General features: G+C 38.6%; 1 protein-coding gene across 2 annotated transcripts in view; it reads left to right on the top strand.

Annotated features, from left to right (window-relative positions):
• CHP1 (calcineurin-like EF-hand protein 1) overlaps nt 1-19191 on the top strand; it is a 50080-nt gene that overhangs the window by 15158 nt on the left and 15731 nt on the right. For both annotated transcript variants that reach the window (XM_008587683.1, XM_008587692.1), the window contains exons 3-4: nt 4242-4322; nt 7712-7839. In XM_008587683.1, coding sequence (XP_008585905.1) covers nt 4242-4322; nt 7712-7839 — 209 coding nt within the window. The remainder of the gene's footprint in view (nt 1-4241; nt 4323-7711; nt 7840-19191) is intronic.

The following is a 19191-nucleotide window of genomic DNA, read 5'->3' as shown; positions in this document are numbered from 1 at the left end:
GGTACTTTTTTGTCCGTATTAGTGTTACTGGGGGGCTAACCTCCCACACTTGGTTAGTCCTGCCCAAGTAGATCTTTCAGTTTCTTTTCATAACAGTTCTTTGTTGGGACAAATGGTTTTGTATTCTTGGGATGGGCACTGGCAGCAGTGGGCAGCTGGCTCATTCTTTAAAAGATCCTTTATTTACTCTGAATACTGCTTCCCTTACTGGCAACTCTGAGTGTGGTGCTTCAGTAAGATTCTGCAGGGCAGAATGGCTCTCAATTCTGCTGAGCTTTTTCGTGGACCTTCTATTCCAACTTACTTGTCATTACATTCACATCTGCTTTGTGAACTCTAGAGTTTGTCAAAATCCACTGTCTGCTAGTACACTTCTCCTACCTTTATTGTTTATGTTGTGGATAGATTCCCATGTGTATACTTTTGCTGACATTTCAGGGAGTTTTAGAGAATAAAAAGGAGGTAGTGTGTATGTACCCACCATCCTCAACCAAAAATCAGCATGCAACCTTGCAGATAAACCAGCCTGGCCCTAGCACGTTAAAATAGACTAGCAAAGACTGGATTTGATATTTATTGGCACTTTATATGAAAAAATTCTATTATCAAAACAATGAAGTTCTCATCAATTTAATTTAAAATATTGATTAAGTGCTTCAGATAATGGAAATTGTCATTTTAGTGTTAATATGTTGTACCATATGATTAACCTCCATTATACTACTTAAATATGAAAAACTATGCTTTCATAATTGAATGTGTGTTCCAAAGGGTATGTCCTATTAACATATTTTAATCTCCTCATGATGTATAAGTCATCTAAAGTATCAAACTATGGCTGTTTGAAATATTTGCAATTACCTGTGAGGCTGAATCTGAGTAAGAGAAGGGATTGCACAGTAAAGGAAGTCGGAGTAGAGGGATGACACTTCTGGTTACTAACAGTCTCTCAAACTCTGGTTTTTCAGAGCATCCCTGTGCCCTTGAATTTCTGAAAAACCACTCCTCATGACGAATTTCTTGATCACAAAGAATGCCATTATACGTGGTTCCATTCTCAGATTTGCCTATGACCAGTATTAATGTCTTTTTCTCAAAAAATCTTCAAGGAAGATTTTCCTAAGTATACTATGAGACAGAATATAATGTTGGTATGTTTTTTTGTTTTTTGTTTTTTTTAAAAGATGACCGGTAAGGGGATCTCAGCCCTTAGCTCGGTGTTGTCAGCACCACGCTCAGCCAGTGAGCAAACCGGTCATCCCTATGTAGGATCCGAACCCGTGGCCTTGGTGTTATCAGCACTGCACTCTCCCGAGTGAGCCACGGGCCGGCCCTTGTTGGTATGTTTTTTAATGAGTACACACAACTCTACATTTCAAATGATTCTTAGGTTTGTGGTGTGTGGGCCACTTTGGAGTATTTATTTCTCTCTATTAGGTTTGTGCTGATGGACAAATTTGAGAAGCAAGTTTGAGAGAAACTGCACAGATGATCTCTGTTCTACTGTAGAGCAGCTAATAATAATAAATTGCATATTGTTTTAACTGTTGACAAACTACTTTTTTATACTCTTTCATGTTAATTTTCATACTTTCAACAGTATTCCCCTTGGTCTGGTGAATGGAACCACATTTTACATGCAATCTAAATTCTCTCTCTCTTTTTTTTTTTTTTTGACTGGTAAAGGGATCGCAACTGGCCATCCCTATATAGGATCCGAACCCGTGGCGTCGGTGCTACTAGCGCCGCACTCTCCCGAGTGAGCCACGGGGCCAGCCCCATGCAATCTAAATTCTAAAACTAGAATTAAATAGTATCAAAGGACAGGGTTTAGGTCCTTATTGATGTTATAAGTCCAAGTCTAAATTCCCTTATCAAGACTAAAGGAATTCAGGCTAGGTTGTATACTCACTCACTACTTGACACTAGACCTGGTATTTAAACTATCTTTTCTCAGCTAAAATTACTTAAGCTTGTTAGACATTAAACTGAGGTATGTGGCCATGCAATTCAAATCGGTCTTTGTTTAAAAAAGAGTAGTTACTGTTTCTTAACATCTGTCATACAAGAGGAGCTACATTTTGGTGATAATGTGGACTATGTATTATAGAACAAATTATGTAATAAAAGCTTGCTATGTGTTTGTTGAATTAAATAATCAGGACTCAGTAGTATTCTTTATGTTTTATTAAGCAAACCAGTTATTTTATGAATGGCTTCTTCTGGTTCACTCATTTATATAAAAATTATTACCCTAAATGATCAAGGAATGTTAGAATCCAGAGTTATTGTTCCAGAGCTTTGTGTCCAGTCCACTAGGTCAGTCTCTACCTCTGTCACCAGATGTGGTAGAGATGAGCTTGTTGAATTAATTAAGGACCATATAAATGTTAAACCACAACAAGAGGAGCAGAGTATAAAGACTCCAGGGTAAAATAGGAGCATTTCATGATCTTCTGTCTTCATTAGCATTTAGTACAAAGAGGGTGGAGGAATGTATTTATCTCTTCTGTTAGTAAACTGTTTGAAGGCAAGAATCAGATTTATTCAAACTTATATATATATATATATATATATATTTTTTTTTTTTTTTTTTCACTTTTTATCTGGAAAAAAGTTTTTTGGGAGGAAGTTAGCTGGTTTGAAGATCTGAACCCTTGACCTTGGTGTTACAACACTGCACTCTAACCAACTGAGCTAACTGGCCAGCCCTGGAAATAATTTGAAACTTATAGAAAAATTACAAGAATTGTATAAAGAACTTTTATATACCTGATACCCAGATTCACCAATTGTTAACATTTTGTCACATCGTTCAGTGTATATTTTCTATAACAAGGACATTCTCAGATCAAAATCAAGAAATTTAGCATTTTGATAGAGTACTATTATGTAGTACTCCAGATTCTGTATGGTCTTATGTTCCATTTTCACCTATCACCCAATAATATCCTCTATAGCAGTTTTTTTCCTAGTCCATGATCATGCATTGAATATAATCATATGTCTCTGCAGTCCTCTATGAGCTGAACAGTCCTGTGCCATTCTTTGTCCTTCATGGCATTGATATTTTTGAAGAGTACAGCTTTGTATTCTTGGCACAGATATGAACCAAAGAAGTTTTTAAGTAAATACTTATTGAACATTTTTTGAGAGAGCAACTTTCTTTTTTTTTTTTTTTTAAAGATGACCGGTAAGGGGATCTTAACCCTTGACTTGGTGTTGTCAGCACCATGCTCAGCCAGCGAGCTAACCAGCCATCCCTATATGGGATACGAACCCGGGGCCTTGGTGTTATCAGCACCACACTCTCCCGAGTGAGCCACGGGCCGGCCCGAGAGAGCAACTTTCTTTCCAAAAGTTTAATATGGGAAATAAATGTTGTTTTTGGTAAAAGGACACAGACTTTGACTTACAGACTTACGTTCAAATCATAGTCCTGCTACTAGTAGTTGTATGGCACTGGTCAAGTTACTTTATCTCTCTAACTGAATTTCCTTGGCTTTAAAACCATGTAGACAAAATATTGGCATGAAGAAATGAAATAATGTATATAAACAGAGTTAGAGCAGCACATGGTGTGTATGTAATGAATGGTAACTAATGATAATCACTTCAACATAACATCCAGGTTATGCGATGGTGACTGCTCTTGCCATGTTTGAGGGTTAAATACTTCTCTAGCTCTAGTCTGTGGAAGGGAATGGAGAAAAAGCCAGAGTCAGAGCAAGGAAGTATGGAAATCAGTTGGTTGTCACATTCTTTCCTTTGATGTAAATATCACCTAAGAATTCCTCGCATTTCATAGGTGCTTTAGGTCTTAACAAGGATATGGAGGCTCCTCTAAATTTTTACCCCCTTATTCAAGTTCTGTGGTGTTTGGTACTTTCCATTTGCTGTTCACTCTCCAAACTTAGTAACTAAGTACGAAATGGTAATGTTCAAGAAATCATTTACTAAGGGACAGCTTAGTATTTGCTTGTTAGTTGGTTAATTGATGTAACCTGTGTGCTGAATTCACTGGAATGTGGCATAGTCAAATCTGGCTTCTTCCACTCCTGAGTTGGAGCAAGAAACACTTGGCAGCTATTAAAGTGCTATTCTTTGCAGTTATTTGGTATGATTTGCCATGGAAGTAAATTCCAGGAGGTAATATTCTTGCTAGGTTGTACTCTGTTTCAGACTGAAGGAGTTCATGCTAAGGGCCAATGGTCTCTAACTCAAAGTGATTCTCTTGGCAGCCGGGAAGATTTCCAGAGGATTCCAGAACTTGCCATCAACCCATTAGGGGATCGGATCATCAATGCCTTTTTTCCAGAGGGGTGAGTCAGTCCAGTTGTTGGACTTCCTTCCTGAGGCTGAATCAGCCTAAATTAATTGCTAGTATGGAATAATGATATTAGTTGGGTCATCTCAGACCGTTATCCTCTCTAATTATTTTGGGCATCCCTAATTTTGTCATATCTAGAATATCTCCTCTTTTTTACCCTTCTCCCTGTTTTAAATTTCCAATAGATGGAGCCAATCTTCAAAATTCTGTCTTTAAATCTCTATTTAGGGCCGGCCCGGTGGCGCACTGGATAGTGCGCCACTTGGGAAGCGCGGTGGCGCTCCCGCCCGAGGGTTCGGATCCCACATACAGACCGGTTCCCGCTCACTGGCTGAGCGAGGCGCGGGGGCAACGCTGAGGGTTGCGGTCCCGTTGCCGGTCCCGGTCCAGTGCGGGGGCGACACTGAGGGTTGCGATCCGTTGCCGGACACGGAAAAAGACAAAAAAAAAAAAAAAAAATCTCTATTTACCGTTGATGTAAAACTAGACTTTTAAAAAACTTTTATTTGGGGGCTGGCTAGTTAGCTCAGTTGGTTAGAGCGCTGCCTTGTAACACCAAGGTCAAGAGTTTGGATCCCAGTACTGGCCAAAAAACAAAAAAAGCTACTTTTATTTGGAAATAATTTCAAATTTACAGAAAAGTTGGAAAAGTTAAAAATAGTACATCGTCTACGTAGATGCATCTGTTGTTACATTGTTCACACTTTGCCTCACTTGTGTGCTCTCTCTCTCTCTAATAGTCAATAAAAATATAATGCAAGCCACACATGTAATTATTCATTATCTAGTAGCAAAAAAAGTAAAAATAAGTAAATTAAAATTAACTTTGGCAAATATATATTTTATTTAATCCAATATATCCAAAATATTATTTCAATATATAATTTATATTAAAAATTACTGAGATATTTTACACTCTTTTTTCATATTAAGTCTTTGAAATCCAGCATGTTATTTACAGTTAAAGCATATATCAAGTCACACTAACCGTGTTTCAAGTGCTCATAGCTACATGTGACTAGTGGCCGCAGTACTGCTCTTCACCCTTCTCTCTCTCTCTGTCTCCACAGACTCTTTTATACACACTCTCTTTCTCTCTCTCCCTCCCTGCCTCCTCTCCCCTCTATACACACATACACACACTCTCTCCCCTCCTCTCTCTATATATACATGAACACATACACATATGTATACGGGTATGTATATATATATGTATATACACATGAAGGTACTTCAAAAAGTTTATGGGAGGATTTGTACTATGCTTCAATTCTATTTTTCCACGAACTTTATGAAGTACCCTTGTACACGCACACATATATATACATAATTGTTCCGTGCATGTTCACGTAATTGTATTTCTGAACCATTTGTGGATAAATTGCATAGTCATAGCCCTTTACCTCTGAATGCTTCAGTGTGTATTTGGTAAGAATAGGGATATTCTTTTACATATTTATAGTACAGTTATCCACTTAACTTTTTTTTTTTTCCCGGCTAGCATAGGGATCCAAACCCTTGACCTTGATGTTATAACACTACATTCTAACCTACTGAGCTAACTGGCCAGCCCTAGTAAACTTAACATTGATGTAATACTTTTATCTAATCTGTTACTCTGTTTTTTTAATCTATTATCTATTTATCCTAATCTCTTATTCATATTCCAACTTTGGGTTATGGGGTAGCATTTCACTGCATAGTCTAACTTTGTCAGTTTGTCCAGTACTCTCCTTTATAACAGTTTTCCTTCTTCTAATACAAGATCTAATCTGGGTTAGTTGTCATGTCTCTTTAGCCTCCTTTAATTTGGAAGCTTTCCACAGCCTTTATTTTACTTTTATGATATTGACTAAGGATACAGTTCCCCTCACCACATACACACTTTTTCAAGTAGACTCTTTCTTAATTTGGGTTTCTCTAACATAAAACTAGACTTTTGATATGCTTTGCTACCTAATACACTGCCTTCAGAGTAAATATGTACTGAGTAAGTATTTATTGATTTGATTAGGTACCTTTTTTGTGAGAAAAGTTTATCATATAGTCTTGTTTTAAGTAATCTCCTAAACAATCTCTTCCTGGTTCCATGTGAATTGGCTACATGACCCAAAAGACTTTAAAATGTTATATGGATGCCAGTTCATAATAATGAGACTATCAGATAAAAAACCTGGAGAGGAAGTTTTAGAACTCTGAATTGAGGACAAAGGAATTTGCTAGTTGAGAGGTTTGGGCACTTGGTAAATATGAGTGACAGTCAGAGGAGGAAGACTGGCAGTCAGTTTGTGTTAAGACAGGAACCATATTAGACTGAGATCTGCTCTTTTCAGATCCATGTTGCTATGAGTACTCTCATACCCTCCTTCAATTTTCTCCTTTCTCTCTCCCTGAACTGCCTTGTTTGTTTCAGGTGTGGTTTTTGTGCTGAATTCTTCCACTTTTCTGCTTCCACTTTTAGCCCCTGCAGACTGTTGAACCCTGTCCAGAGAAAACTTTCACAGCTATGTTTTGTATCCAAAACTTTTGCAATAAAAAGTAAACCCAGTAGAGTAATTTTGCCCACTTTCTTTTCAGAATTCCTAGGTCGCCATTGACTACTTGAAACAGCAGCTTGGGGAAAACTGTTTTGTAAGGCTAAACCACATTTGCTCTGACTGTAGTATCACCTGCCATCCTGTTCACCAATTTACTGATAAGGAAACTATACAGGGTGCATATGAGGAAGCAGCGGACTATACTGGGCTATACTGCGAAGCTCTTAGCAAGCTGTACCTCTGCTTCTTGCTCTAATCAGATAGAGATATTTGGAATTTGGGTTTTTATTTCTTTTCTAGTCTTATGCAGGTAGCATTTTTTTGTTTTGTTTGTTTTTAAAGAATGAGATTTTAAAGTGGACCATTGGTATTTAGTTCCTTTTTACCCAGAGACATTATGCTAGTAATATATGTACTCATTAAACCTGTTTGTCTGGCATATGACTCAAGTCTTATTCCACATTACCATGCATATGGAAAGAGACCTCATTAAATGGAGCTTCAGGCTACTGTAGCTAAAACTGTTGCAGCATATTGAATTTATAAGAAATAATCACTCTGGGGGGCCGGCCCAGTGGCGCACTGCTACAGTGCGCCGCTTGAGAGCACGGCGGCGCTCCCGCCGAGGGTTTGGATCCCACATACAGACTGGCTGCTCACTGGCTGAGTGAGGTGCGGGCGCGACACCGAGGGTTGCGATCCCGTTGCCGGTCCCGGTCTGGTACGGGCGCGACACTGAGGGTTGCGATCCATTGCCGGTCACGAAAAAAGACAAAAAGGAAAAAAAAAAAAAAAGAAATAATCACTCTGATTGACATGGTGTTCTGTTATATTTTCCAATCAGAGAGGACCAGGTAAACTTCCGTGGATTCATGAGAACTTTGGCTCATTTTCGACCTATTGAGGATAATGAAAAGAGCAAAGATGTAAATGGACCGGAACCACTCAACAGCCGAAGCAACAAACTGCACTGTAAGGAGCCAAAGTCTTCTGGCTTAAAATATTTGCTTTTTATTTGTTACAAATCATTTATTTACTCATTCATTCATTGAAGAAGCATTTACAAGACCATAGTTAAGAGCTCAGGCCCTGGAGCTAAACTGAGTTTGAATCCCAGCTCTACTACATTTTGGCTGTGTGACTTTGGGCACGTTAACTTAAAATCTTTGGGCTTCATTTTCCTCTTCTGTAAAATGGGATGTTAAGGGATTCTGCATTGGGTTGCTATGAGAATGGAATGAGTTAATATATGTCAAGTGTTTCAGACAGTGTGTAGCATATCCTAGATACTCAGTAAGTGTTACCTGCTATTATTATTATAATTCTTTGAGCACCTACTGTGTGCCAGGCACTGTGGTAAGTGCTAGAGTGATATTGAACAATATGGAACAAGACCTAGGCCCCATCCATAAGGAATAATGGCAATCCTCAGCCCATCTTAAAATTTGATGGTCACTGGATGTGACATAAGTAGGAGTGGACAGCTGGATCAGTGCAAGAGTTAATTTTTGTCCCCATGCCTCTTGCCTCCTTTCCTTGGATACTTGTTAGATTTCCCTTTTGCTCTTGTTTCATGCATGATATTGCCCAATCCTTTAAAACACTTCTCTAGGAAATTGAAATTTAACTTCTCTGTTCACTCAGTACAAGTTGAAATTGAAATTGTGTTAAACTGGGCCGAGCCCGTGGCGCACTCGGGAGAGTGCAGCAGCGCTCCCATCACGGGTTCAGATCCTATATAGGGATGACCGGTGCGCTCACAGTGCTCACTGGCTGAGCGTGGTGCGGCCGGTCTCAAAAAGGACAAAAAAGGGCTGGCCCGGTGGCGCACTGCTACAGCGCGCTGCTTGGGAGTGTGGCGGCGCTCCCGCCGAGGGTTCGGATCCCACATACAGACCGGATGCTCACTGGCTGAGCAAGGTGTGGGCGCAACACTGAGGGTTGCGATCCCGTTGCCAGTCCCGGTCCGGTACGGGTGCGACACTGAGGGTTGCGATCCGTTGCTGGTCACGAAAAAAGACAAAAAGGAAAAAAAAAAAAAAAGAAATTGTGTTAAACTGATTGAGTCCAGTCTTCTTTTTCAAGGGCGCAAAGTGTTATAAAGAGGGGTCTGTGAAGCCACAGAATAAATGGGGCCCATCAAGTTTTTACTTGATGATTTAGAGGGAAATGAAAGGTTTTCTAATATTAAATATAAGTAAATATAGTTTATAATGCCAAATTTTCATACATTTGAAAAATTATACACGAGACTTAAAGTTTTAGTTTGTAGCTCTTGGACTGTATCCCCAGATCTCCCTGGGTATAGGAGTATGAGTTCACTTTCTGTTGATACGTCAGGAGAAGAGTTTGAAAAGCACTGAAATGAGGCTTGTTGTATAGGACAGGGAATATTTTGAACCAAAATACTAAAAGATTCCTCACTCTTACCACAAGAGCATGTACCTTAATGAAAAGCAGAAAACTTAAGTACAAAAAAAATTGAATGTAGAGGAAAATAAAACTGTAATAAATTGTCCTCAAATTTATTGGAAACTTTATGTTTATTAGTGAATTCCAATATTTTCTTTCAAGACTAGGTATGTATGGTTCAGATCCCCTTACTAGCCAGCCGCCAAAAAGAGAAAGAAAAAAAAAAAGACTAAGTACTGTTTGAGGCAAAGCCTTGCATCTATCTTTTCAAAAGAATTTTAACATATATCTAGTATATGTTTGCCTGATTCTGACATTAATATGGTAGAAATTTTCTTATTTAAGTCTGTCAGACCAGGAGTTGATCAATGATTGAAAAAGTCAGCTATAGCATAGATTCATAAAAAAGGATACATGGCTTATCATTTTATTTTACCTTAAAATATTTAATAACACGTTTAGTTGCCAATCTTTTGATGTAGGGCCAGGGTTTTTTTTTTTGTTTTGTTTTTTGTTTTAGCATAGGTCTGCTGATGGGGGAGTTGTATGACCTTCTTTGTATAGAGCACATCTATAATGTATGCTCTAAGATTTCTAGTTGAAGTTTCTCTTAAGTAGAAAGAGAACTTAAAGATACTCAAAGTATTCTGAGAAAATCCTTCTAGGTGTTTATACTTTTACCATTAATCACTTACAGTTGTCTTGCCACAATTACTTTAGCAACAGTTGTTTCCAGTGACTTAATTTTGACTCTTTGAGAAGTAGTCAATCTAATTTTTTTTTTCCAATGTGGCTGGCCAGTACGAAGATCGAACTCTCTTGACCTTGGCGTTATAACACTAAGTTCTGACCAACCAAGCTAACCGGCCATCCCCCTAATTTTTATAAAAACAACTTTTTATTTCACATTTATGTTTCATTTTTTATCAAATTGTATAGTTTTATAAAAAATACAAATAACAAACAGTTTTAGAATAGCTGATGCACCTGACTCTTGGTAAGCATCCAACTCAACAGGTAGCGTGAATACTCAAAAGTAGCCACTTACATTGAAATACAATTAACAAACAATTAAAATATCTTTGATACAGTAAACTATGTGTTTATTGTACATTAAATAAAAGGATGTGTACCATTGGGTCAAAGAACTGTCATAATTTTGGAACAGCGATGATCACAAATGACTAATTAAGGTACCTGCAACTGGTGTAATGTGAGATAAAAATGTCCAATTTCTATTGGTGTCAGAGTCATAAGTACTGCTATTATTGCTGTGGTTTGTTACCAATATTCATAAATGGAAAGAAATACCAAATTTCAGGAGAGCTTGTGAGAAAAGGACTATTTTTCCTTTCCGTATTCACAGACTCTTTGGTCTGTGTTCTGTGGGTTAAGAAGCAGTGTTCTACAAGATACCTTCTGTTCTTGAACAGGGAATTATGTACTACTTTTTCTGAGGCAGCTCTACCCATATGTGAACAACTCTTTTTTAAAAAATTCTTTCTTCTTGGGCCGGCCCGGTGGCTCACTGCTACAGTGCGCCGCTTGGGAGCGCAGCGGCGCTCCCACCGAGGGTTCGGATCCCACATACAGACCGGTTCCCGCTCACTGGCTGAGCGAGGTGTGGGCGCAGCACCGAGGGTTGCGATCCCGTTGCTGGTCCGGTCCAGTATGGGCGCAACACTGAGGGTTGCGATCCGTTGCCGGACACAAAAAAAGACAAAAAAAAAATTCTTTCTTCTTTTGAACTGAAATGTCCCCATGATCTTCATCGCATAATTTTTCTACACGGCAAGCTTTCATATATTTGAAGATAAATCTTTAACTCAGTCTTTTTTTTTTCTGGCTTTATGTTAGCGCTTCGAAAATCTCTGTGGGAGAAGAAGGGAGTTTAATAGATATAGAGTTTCATATTTGCAAGATGAATATCTTCTGGAGATCAATTTCACAACAATATGAATGTACTTAATATTACTGAACTATAAGTTTAAAAATGGTTAAGATGGTAAATTTTATTTTATGTATTTTTTGCCACAATGAAAAATAATCTTCCTTATGATAATGATTTATGGTTTTCAGTGCCCTCGAACTTCTAGTTGCTTTTTTTATAAATGTATTCTAGTACGTCTCTGGGATCCAAAATAAAATATGATTCCCAAGATGTGTTCTTTTTAGCATAGAGTGGAATTACAACTGTTCTCATTCTAAATGGTATATTTCTATTTATGTGGCCTGATACTACATTACTTTAGGGTAGGATTAGGGGTTAGGGGTGCTACAGGGCAGGCAGTCACAGTGTATGGTGGCTTCATTTAGGTTTATCCCTACTATCTTGTTTATACGTGTTGGTGGACCCAAGTACAGCCTCTAGTATATCCCTATAACATTTATTTTGTTAGATTTAGTCCAAATTTTTTTGGCCTGTCATGATCCTTCATGGTTCCAATTCTGTAGTCGTTTGTATTCACTGTATCTCTGAGTTTCCAGTCAACCAGAAATCTGATATGTATGCATTACAATGAAAAAAAGAACAACAAAAAGCTGAAAGAGCCCTGCATTGTACCACTAGGAACCTCCTTCTGGTGTGACACAAATTCATACCTTTTGTGTATTCTAACTTATTGCCTTATTGCATACAACACAATACCAATGAAGACCTTATTAAATGTCTTCCTAAAATCTGTTTTACACCAACAAATGCTTTGGAAGAAATATGCAAGGAGAAGCACATGAACAGATTTCTCTCGATTGTTCCACCTGGTGTAATGTTGGTTTGTTTTGTTTTACTTTTTATTTTGAAATAACTGAAGATTCACAGGAAGTTGCAAAAAACTGTGCAGGAAGGTCCCATATACCCTTTACCCACGCTCCCCTAGTGACAACATCTTACATAACCATCAGAACCAGGAAATTGACATTGATACAATACAAAGAGCTTATTCAGATTTGACCAGGGGTGTGTGTGAGTGCGGGTATGTGCTCATGTGTGTATGTAGTTCTATGCTGGTTTATCACCTATATAGTTTAATGTAACCTACACCATGTTTAAGATACAAAACCACAATGGTCACTTGTACTACTTCTTTAGGGCCACATCTCCACCCTTCTCCCTTCCACCCCCAGTTGTTAATTCACTAATCGATTCCAACTCTATACTTTTTTTATTGCAAGAATATTATATAAATAGAATCATCAGGTATGTAACCTTGCAAAATTGAATTTTTTATTTTTTTATTCAGTATAATTCTTGTGTTTATCAATAATTCATTCCATTTTATTGCATTTAGTTATTTCATGGTATGGATGTACTACAGTTTATTTAACCATTCATACATTGAAGGACATATCGGTTGTTTCCAGTTTTTGACTATTACAAATAGAACTGCTATAAACATTCATGTACAATCACTCTGCAGTCCTGAGTATTTAATCCAGAGAAATGAAAACTTACGTTCACACAAAAATCTGTGTACGAAAGTTTATAACAGCTTTATATACTACTTAGCCATAAAAAGGAATGAGGGGCTGGCTGGTTAACTCTCTTAGTAGAGCATGGTGCTGATGACAGCAAAGTCAAGGGTTCAGATCCCCAAACTGGACAGCCTTCAGAAAAAAGGAACTATTGAATTATTGATACATGCAACTATTGATACACACTATGATGAATCTCCAGAGAATTATGCTGAGTGAAAAAAGCCAACTCCAAAAGGTTACATACTGTATGATTCCATGTATGTAACATTCTTGAAATGACAAAATTTGGAAATGGAGAACAGATAAGTGGTAGACAGGGGTTAAAGAGTTGGTGGGGTTGAAGAGGGAAGTGGGTAGAGCTATAAACAGGCAACATGAGGTATCCTTGTGGTGACGGAAATGTTCTGTGTCTTGACTATAGCAATGCCAATATCCTGTTTGTGCAGTTGAACTATAGTTTTGCAAGGTGTTAACCATTGGAGGAAATGGGTAAAGACTATGCTGGATCTCTGTATTATTTCTTAACAACTGCATGTAAATCTCCTATTATCTCAAAATAAAAAGTTTAATTTAAAAAGAAACTGCTAGGCCGGCCCAGTGGCTCACTCGGGAGAGTGCGGTGCTAATAACACCAAGGACCCGGGTTCGGATCCCATATAGGAATGGCCGGTTTGCTCACTGGCTGAGCGTGGTGCTGACAACACCAAGTCAAGGGTTAAGATCCCCTTACCGGTCATCTTTAAAAAAAAAAAAAAAAAGAAACTGCTGAAATTTATGCCATATACATTATATCTTAGTAAAGCTGTTACAAAAAAAAAAAAAAGGAAGAAAGAAGGAAGCTGCCAAGCTCTTTTCCACAGTGTTTATATCATTTTACATTCCCACCAGCAATGTATAATGATCTAGTTTTCCACATCCCTGCCAGCATTTGGTGTTGTCACTATTTTTTAATTTTAACCATTCTGATAGTTACATAGTGATAGCTCGTTGTAGTTTTATTTTGCATTTCCCTAATGACTATGATGTTGAACATCTTTTCATGTGTTTATTTGCCATCTGTATATCTTCTTTGGGGAAATGTCTGGTCATGTCTTTTGCCCATGCTATAATTGGATTGTTTTATTTTTTATTACTGGGTTTTGAGAGTTCTTTATATATTCTAGATACAAGTCCTTTGTTGGATATGTGATTTGCAGATATTTTCTCCCTGTTTGTAGCTTGTTCATTTTCTTAGCAGGGTCTTTTGCAGAGCAAATGTTTTTAATTTAAGACCCATTTGATCCATTTTTCCTTTCATGTCTATAAAATGGGGATAATAATATTTACTTACATGAGTGTTAGGAATATCAAGATAGAGGTAAATGTAGTTGTTACTATTTTACAGGTACTTAGAATCGTAAAACCATATTCTAGTGAAGGAAGATCGGCAAGCCATCCATCCTGATTCTTGCATAACTCACTCTTGCTGGGAATCAATCTCTCTGAAAGCTGCCTCTTAAAGTGTTTTACCATAGGACTTCCATGTATAAAAAGTAAGACTTAGGATGTAAAAACAAACAAACAAAAAAAAGATTTTATACTATGTCTTTATTTCCCAGAGTGTGTTCCATAGAACACTAATCCCTGGGATTTTCTATAAGAAAAAAAAAAAAAAAAAGCACCTTACAATGCTTTGAGTTTGGTAAACAGTCATTGCTCTAATATCCTTTTGGAAAACTAAAGTATATGCTGAAACATTGAAAACTTAAAAATTCTGCAGTAAGTAAACCTGGTCAACTTCAATTAACTATTTTTTAAACCATGGGACCCTTTATTTTTATGACACTATTGGGATGACACTGAGAAAAGCTGTTATGTAGATAAGCAAACTAACTAACAGGTGATTTGAGGATACAGAGTGACAGAGTAATTCATTTCAACATCCCAACTTTTTTAAAGTTAGAAAAAACTTTGAGGGGCCGGCCCGTGGCTCACTCGGTAGAGTGCGGTGCTGATAACACCAAGGCCCCGGGTTCGGATCCCATATAGGGATGGCCGGTTCGCTCACTGGCTGAGCGTGGTGCTGACAACACCAAGTCAAGGGTTAAGATCCCCTTACCGGTCATCTTTTAAAAAAAAAAAAAAAAAAAAAAAAAAAAGAAAAACAAAAACTGAAGGCCCATGATTAATTGTGAGGGAAATTTCAATCGCCAACCACAACCACACCTGCAGCGACTCTGTAGTACATAATGTGGCTACCCTCAAGAGATGACCTGCACCTTAATTCCCTTCCCCTGCCTTTACTGACATCCTAGCATTTCAAGGGAACTCACAGGTCACTGTTAGAATCACTGATAAGAATTCCTGTTAGCAGACAGACGGGTTTGGATCCCATATAGGGATGGCCGGTTCGCTCACTGGCTGAGCGTGGTGCTGACAACACCAAGTCAAGGGTTAAGATCCCCTTACCGGTCATCTTTTAAAAAAAAAAGAAAGAAAAAACTTTGAAATTTAAAAAGTATTAGGTAAACTGAATTGACTCCTTTGTGATTTTTAATCTACATTATAGACTTTGCAATCAGCACTAGGTTAACAGTAAGAAAATTTAAAAATTATACTTCTTTAGCTTTGTATTCCCTTGGCTTGATCCAGACTTTTTCTGCAGTACATCTATACAGTCTTTTCTTTATAGTAGTTCATTTACTTTCTAAACTGCTGTGATCTTAGTGCATAAATTCACACTGACCCTAAAGAAAATATTCCAAATAGCACTAGTAACTTTGGTAATTACTTGGTATATTAGTCCGGATGCCTTCAGCTGACTCAGCTGAATTAAACAATAAGGAAATATATTATCTCACTTTACAGGTCAGGTGAGGCAAACATGAGGGTTGATTGTGTTGTCGTGTACCCAGGTTTTTTCTGTTGCTCTGCTCTTCCATATTCGGGGTCTGCTTCATCCTAAGGCATCATGGCCACATGACAACTTTCAGTGTCAGTAGTGCTAGGTACTTTCTTGTTCACATCTGGCAGTGAGGGAAGAGAGATTGAGATTGAGACTGAGACTGAAATTGAGAAACGCTTCTCCCAAGTTTGAAATGTAAGTCCTTCCCCTCACTTTTGTTTTGTTTTGGGAAGCTGGTCTCAACCTTGGTATTATAACTCCCCTCACTTTGATAACTCAGGTTAGGTCAGGAGAGTGTCAAGTGTTGAGGGGTTTAGATTAATCAGATTCCCCTCCCGAAGCTGTGAATAGGATTCTGTCAGGAAGGAAGAAGGTTGAAATGCTACAAAAATGGCACACTTGAAGATAAGGTAGAATAACAACAGATGAGATAGAATAACAACAAAGTGCTGTGCAAGTTATGCATGGTTTTTTCCATTGTTTTAGTCTTTGCTCCTGGACTAGCTTTTACAGGAAGCTCAAAATTAATTAGAATTCTGTTGCCATCTATATGTAGGGATCACATACATTTAAATAGAACAGTGAAACCAAAGCAATTCTAGGGCTGAAGAAAAGGTTAGAGGAGCAGGGGAAGTCCTGGATATTTATCTGTTGCTTCTCTTTGTATTTCCCACAGGGCTGTAGAAGCAGCAGGATGGCGCCTCTTGTTATAGACTGAGATCAATTGGACATTATTTACCTGGCAACACATTTGCCACTGAGGCACATTTACCTTCCCATTGGGGATGTTACTTAAAAATGTGGGTTTACAGAGGAGTGTAATCAAATTTGCTTATGATCCATGCTTTATGTAGAATACTGTCTTCAGGAACTCTGAGGGCACACCTTATTTCTTTTCTATGCCACAATGAGAGAATTTCACATTCAGTCAGGAAGATCAAACTGTATGTATGTTGGCACAGGCCCAAGCACACATAGTGCTACTGCTCTTCTGTTTGTCTCCTGGAACTGGTATCTCATTGCTATCCTCTTTGCATTGGTTAGGTTATAATAATGCCTTGTGTGAAAGGTACAACCCATCTCAGAATGCTCCAGGGCATAGTAAGTGAGAGATCTACAAGCTTCCCTTTCTGGATTCTCTTAAATGGTTTAAGTTTTTTATAACACATAATGATGTGGAAAGTAAGGAGTCTGCATCAAAATATTTTATTTGGGTGGTAAGGAATATTGATGAAGTAGAGCTTGAGAGATTAACCAGGAAGAAACAGTGAGTAGCATTATTCATAATAGCCAAAAGATGGAAAGTCCATCATTGGATGAAGATATACAAAATATGGTGTATATGTATGTACAATGGAATATTGTTCCACATTAAAAAAGGAAATTCTGACACATGCTACAGCATGGATGAACCTTGAAGACGTTAGGCTGAGTCAAATAAGGCAGGCACAAAAGGACAAATATTGTATGATTCCTCTTATACGAGATTCCCAGAGTAATCAAATTCATAGAGACATTAAGTAGAATGATGGTTGCCAGGAAATAGAGGGTGGTGGTAGTGGTAGTGGTGATGGAGAGTTATTGCTTAATTCCATAGGGGAAGATGAAGAAGTTCTGGAGATGGATGATGGTGATGGTTGCACAACATTGTGAAAGTACTTAATGCAACAGTACTGTATACTTAAAAAAGGCAAAAATGATCAATTTTATGTATATTTTACCACAATAAAAAAAGAAGCAGCAGCAATGATTGAAAGGTAAAGGTTTAAGATCATTCCTTTGGTTTTTTATTAATCAAATGTTTGAGTACCTACTAAATGCCAGGCACTATTTTAGGCCCAGGATATGGTGATGAATTAATTAGGTAAAGTTCTGACAGACTATATAGAAGACAAATGAGTAAACATGATTTATGATGCTAGCAAGTTCTGTGAAGAAAATGAATGAGGTGAGATGAGAAAGTGATGGGGGGATATCACTTTAGAAAGAGCAGTCAGTGAAAACCTCTCTGAGGAATTGCAATTTGAGCTAAGAATGAGCCAACCATGCACAGAATAAGAGACAAGAGGTCTAGGCAGAGGGATCAACTAGTACAAAGGCCCTTGGATAGAAATAAGTACTTGGTATGTTCAGAGAATAAAGAAGCCCAGTGTGGGGGCCGGCCCGGTGGCACACTGCTACAGTGCGCCGCTTGGGAGCGTGGCGGCGCTCCCGCCGAGGGTTCGGATCCCACATACAGACCGGCCGCTCACTGGCTGAGCGAGGTGCGGGTGCAACACCGAGGGTTGCGATCCCGTAGCCGGTCCCTGTCTGGTATGGACGCGACCCTGAGGGTTGCGATCCGTTGCCGGTCACGAAAAAAGACAAAAAAAGGGAAAAAAAAAAAAAGAAGCCCAGTGTGGCTGAAGCATTGTCAAGAAAGGAATGGTATGAGAGGAGGGCAGAGGTCATGGTAGGTAGTTGATATTAATTGAGCTCTCTTTTTTTTTTTTGGTGTGGCTGGCCAGTGCAGTGATCAAACCCTGGACCTTGGTGTTACCAACACCATGCTCCAACCAACTGAGCTAACTGGCTAGTTCCAATTGAGTTCTTATTGTGCACCAGGCGTTGTTCAAAGTGGCTTTTGAGTACTAACTCATTCAGTCCTCACAACCCTATGAGCTTGATTCTGTTATTCTCATTTTGCAGATAAAGCAACTTACCAATAAGGCACAGAGAGGTTAAATAACTTGTTCATGTTCACATAGCTAATAAGTGTCAGAGCCAGGATTCAGCAGAGCCAGTTTGCCTCCAGAGTCTGTGGCCCTAACTACTATGCTGCATTGCTCGGATATCAATGTCAGGAGCTCAGGGGAAGGGGCTCACGTGAAGATGCTCGTTTGGAAATCGTCAGCATTAGATGGCATTTAAAGCTATGGAACTGAAAATGTGAAAAGCAGCTCGGGAGATGAGTCCAAGTCATAGAAATTTACAAAACAAAGTGAAACTCAGTGTAAACTTTGGACTTTAGTTAATAATAAATGTTCCAATATTCATTCATTAATCGTAGCACATGTACCATACTAATGCAATATGTTAATAATGGGGGAAACTTATGGAGGGGGAGGAGGGTATATGGGAACTCTACTATCTGCTCAATTTTTCTTTAAAAAGAAATAACTACTGTGGTGCTGGGCATCATCTGTCAGCTCTTCTAGTTACGCAGGCAGTGCGTCTTCACTTGAGCCCACCACGTGGGACTCTGTAAAGCTAGGGCTCACAGACCCCTCTAGCCCATTGTACAGACTGGGTCACAAACCCTCCACACCCAGGTCTACAAGCTAGGTAATAGGAAAGGGTCCTGGGAGCCATGGGTAAAAAATTAATAGGCTTTATTCAGAGCTAGCAGCAGCTGCCCTAGTGGCTTCCCAGAGCGTCCTGAAAGAAGCGCTGTGTATCAGAGCCCTTAGTCCTTTTTACTTAAGTCCATAACCCAAAACACCTGGGTGCATATGCACAATTACATTAGACAATAAACAAGGAACAGCAAATTTATATGCACGTGCATCCAGCTG

The sequence above is a fragment of the Galeopterus variegatus genome, unplaced genomic scaffold (genome assembly GCF_000696425.1).
Source record: "Galeopterus variegatus unplaced genomic scaffold, G_variegatus-3.0.2 Scaffold119, whole genome shotgun sequence".
Classification (NCBI taxonomy): domain Eukaryota; kingdom Metazoa; phylum Chordata; class Mammalia; order Dermoptera; family Cynocephalidae; genus Galeopterus; species Galeopterus variegatus.
The sequence above is the reverse complement of the archived record's forward strand: the minus strand, read 5'-3'. Positions and strand labels throughout refer to the sequence as shown.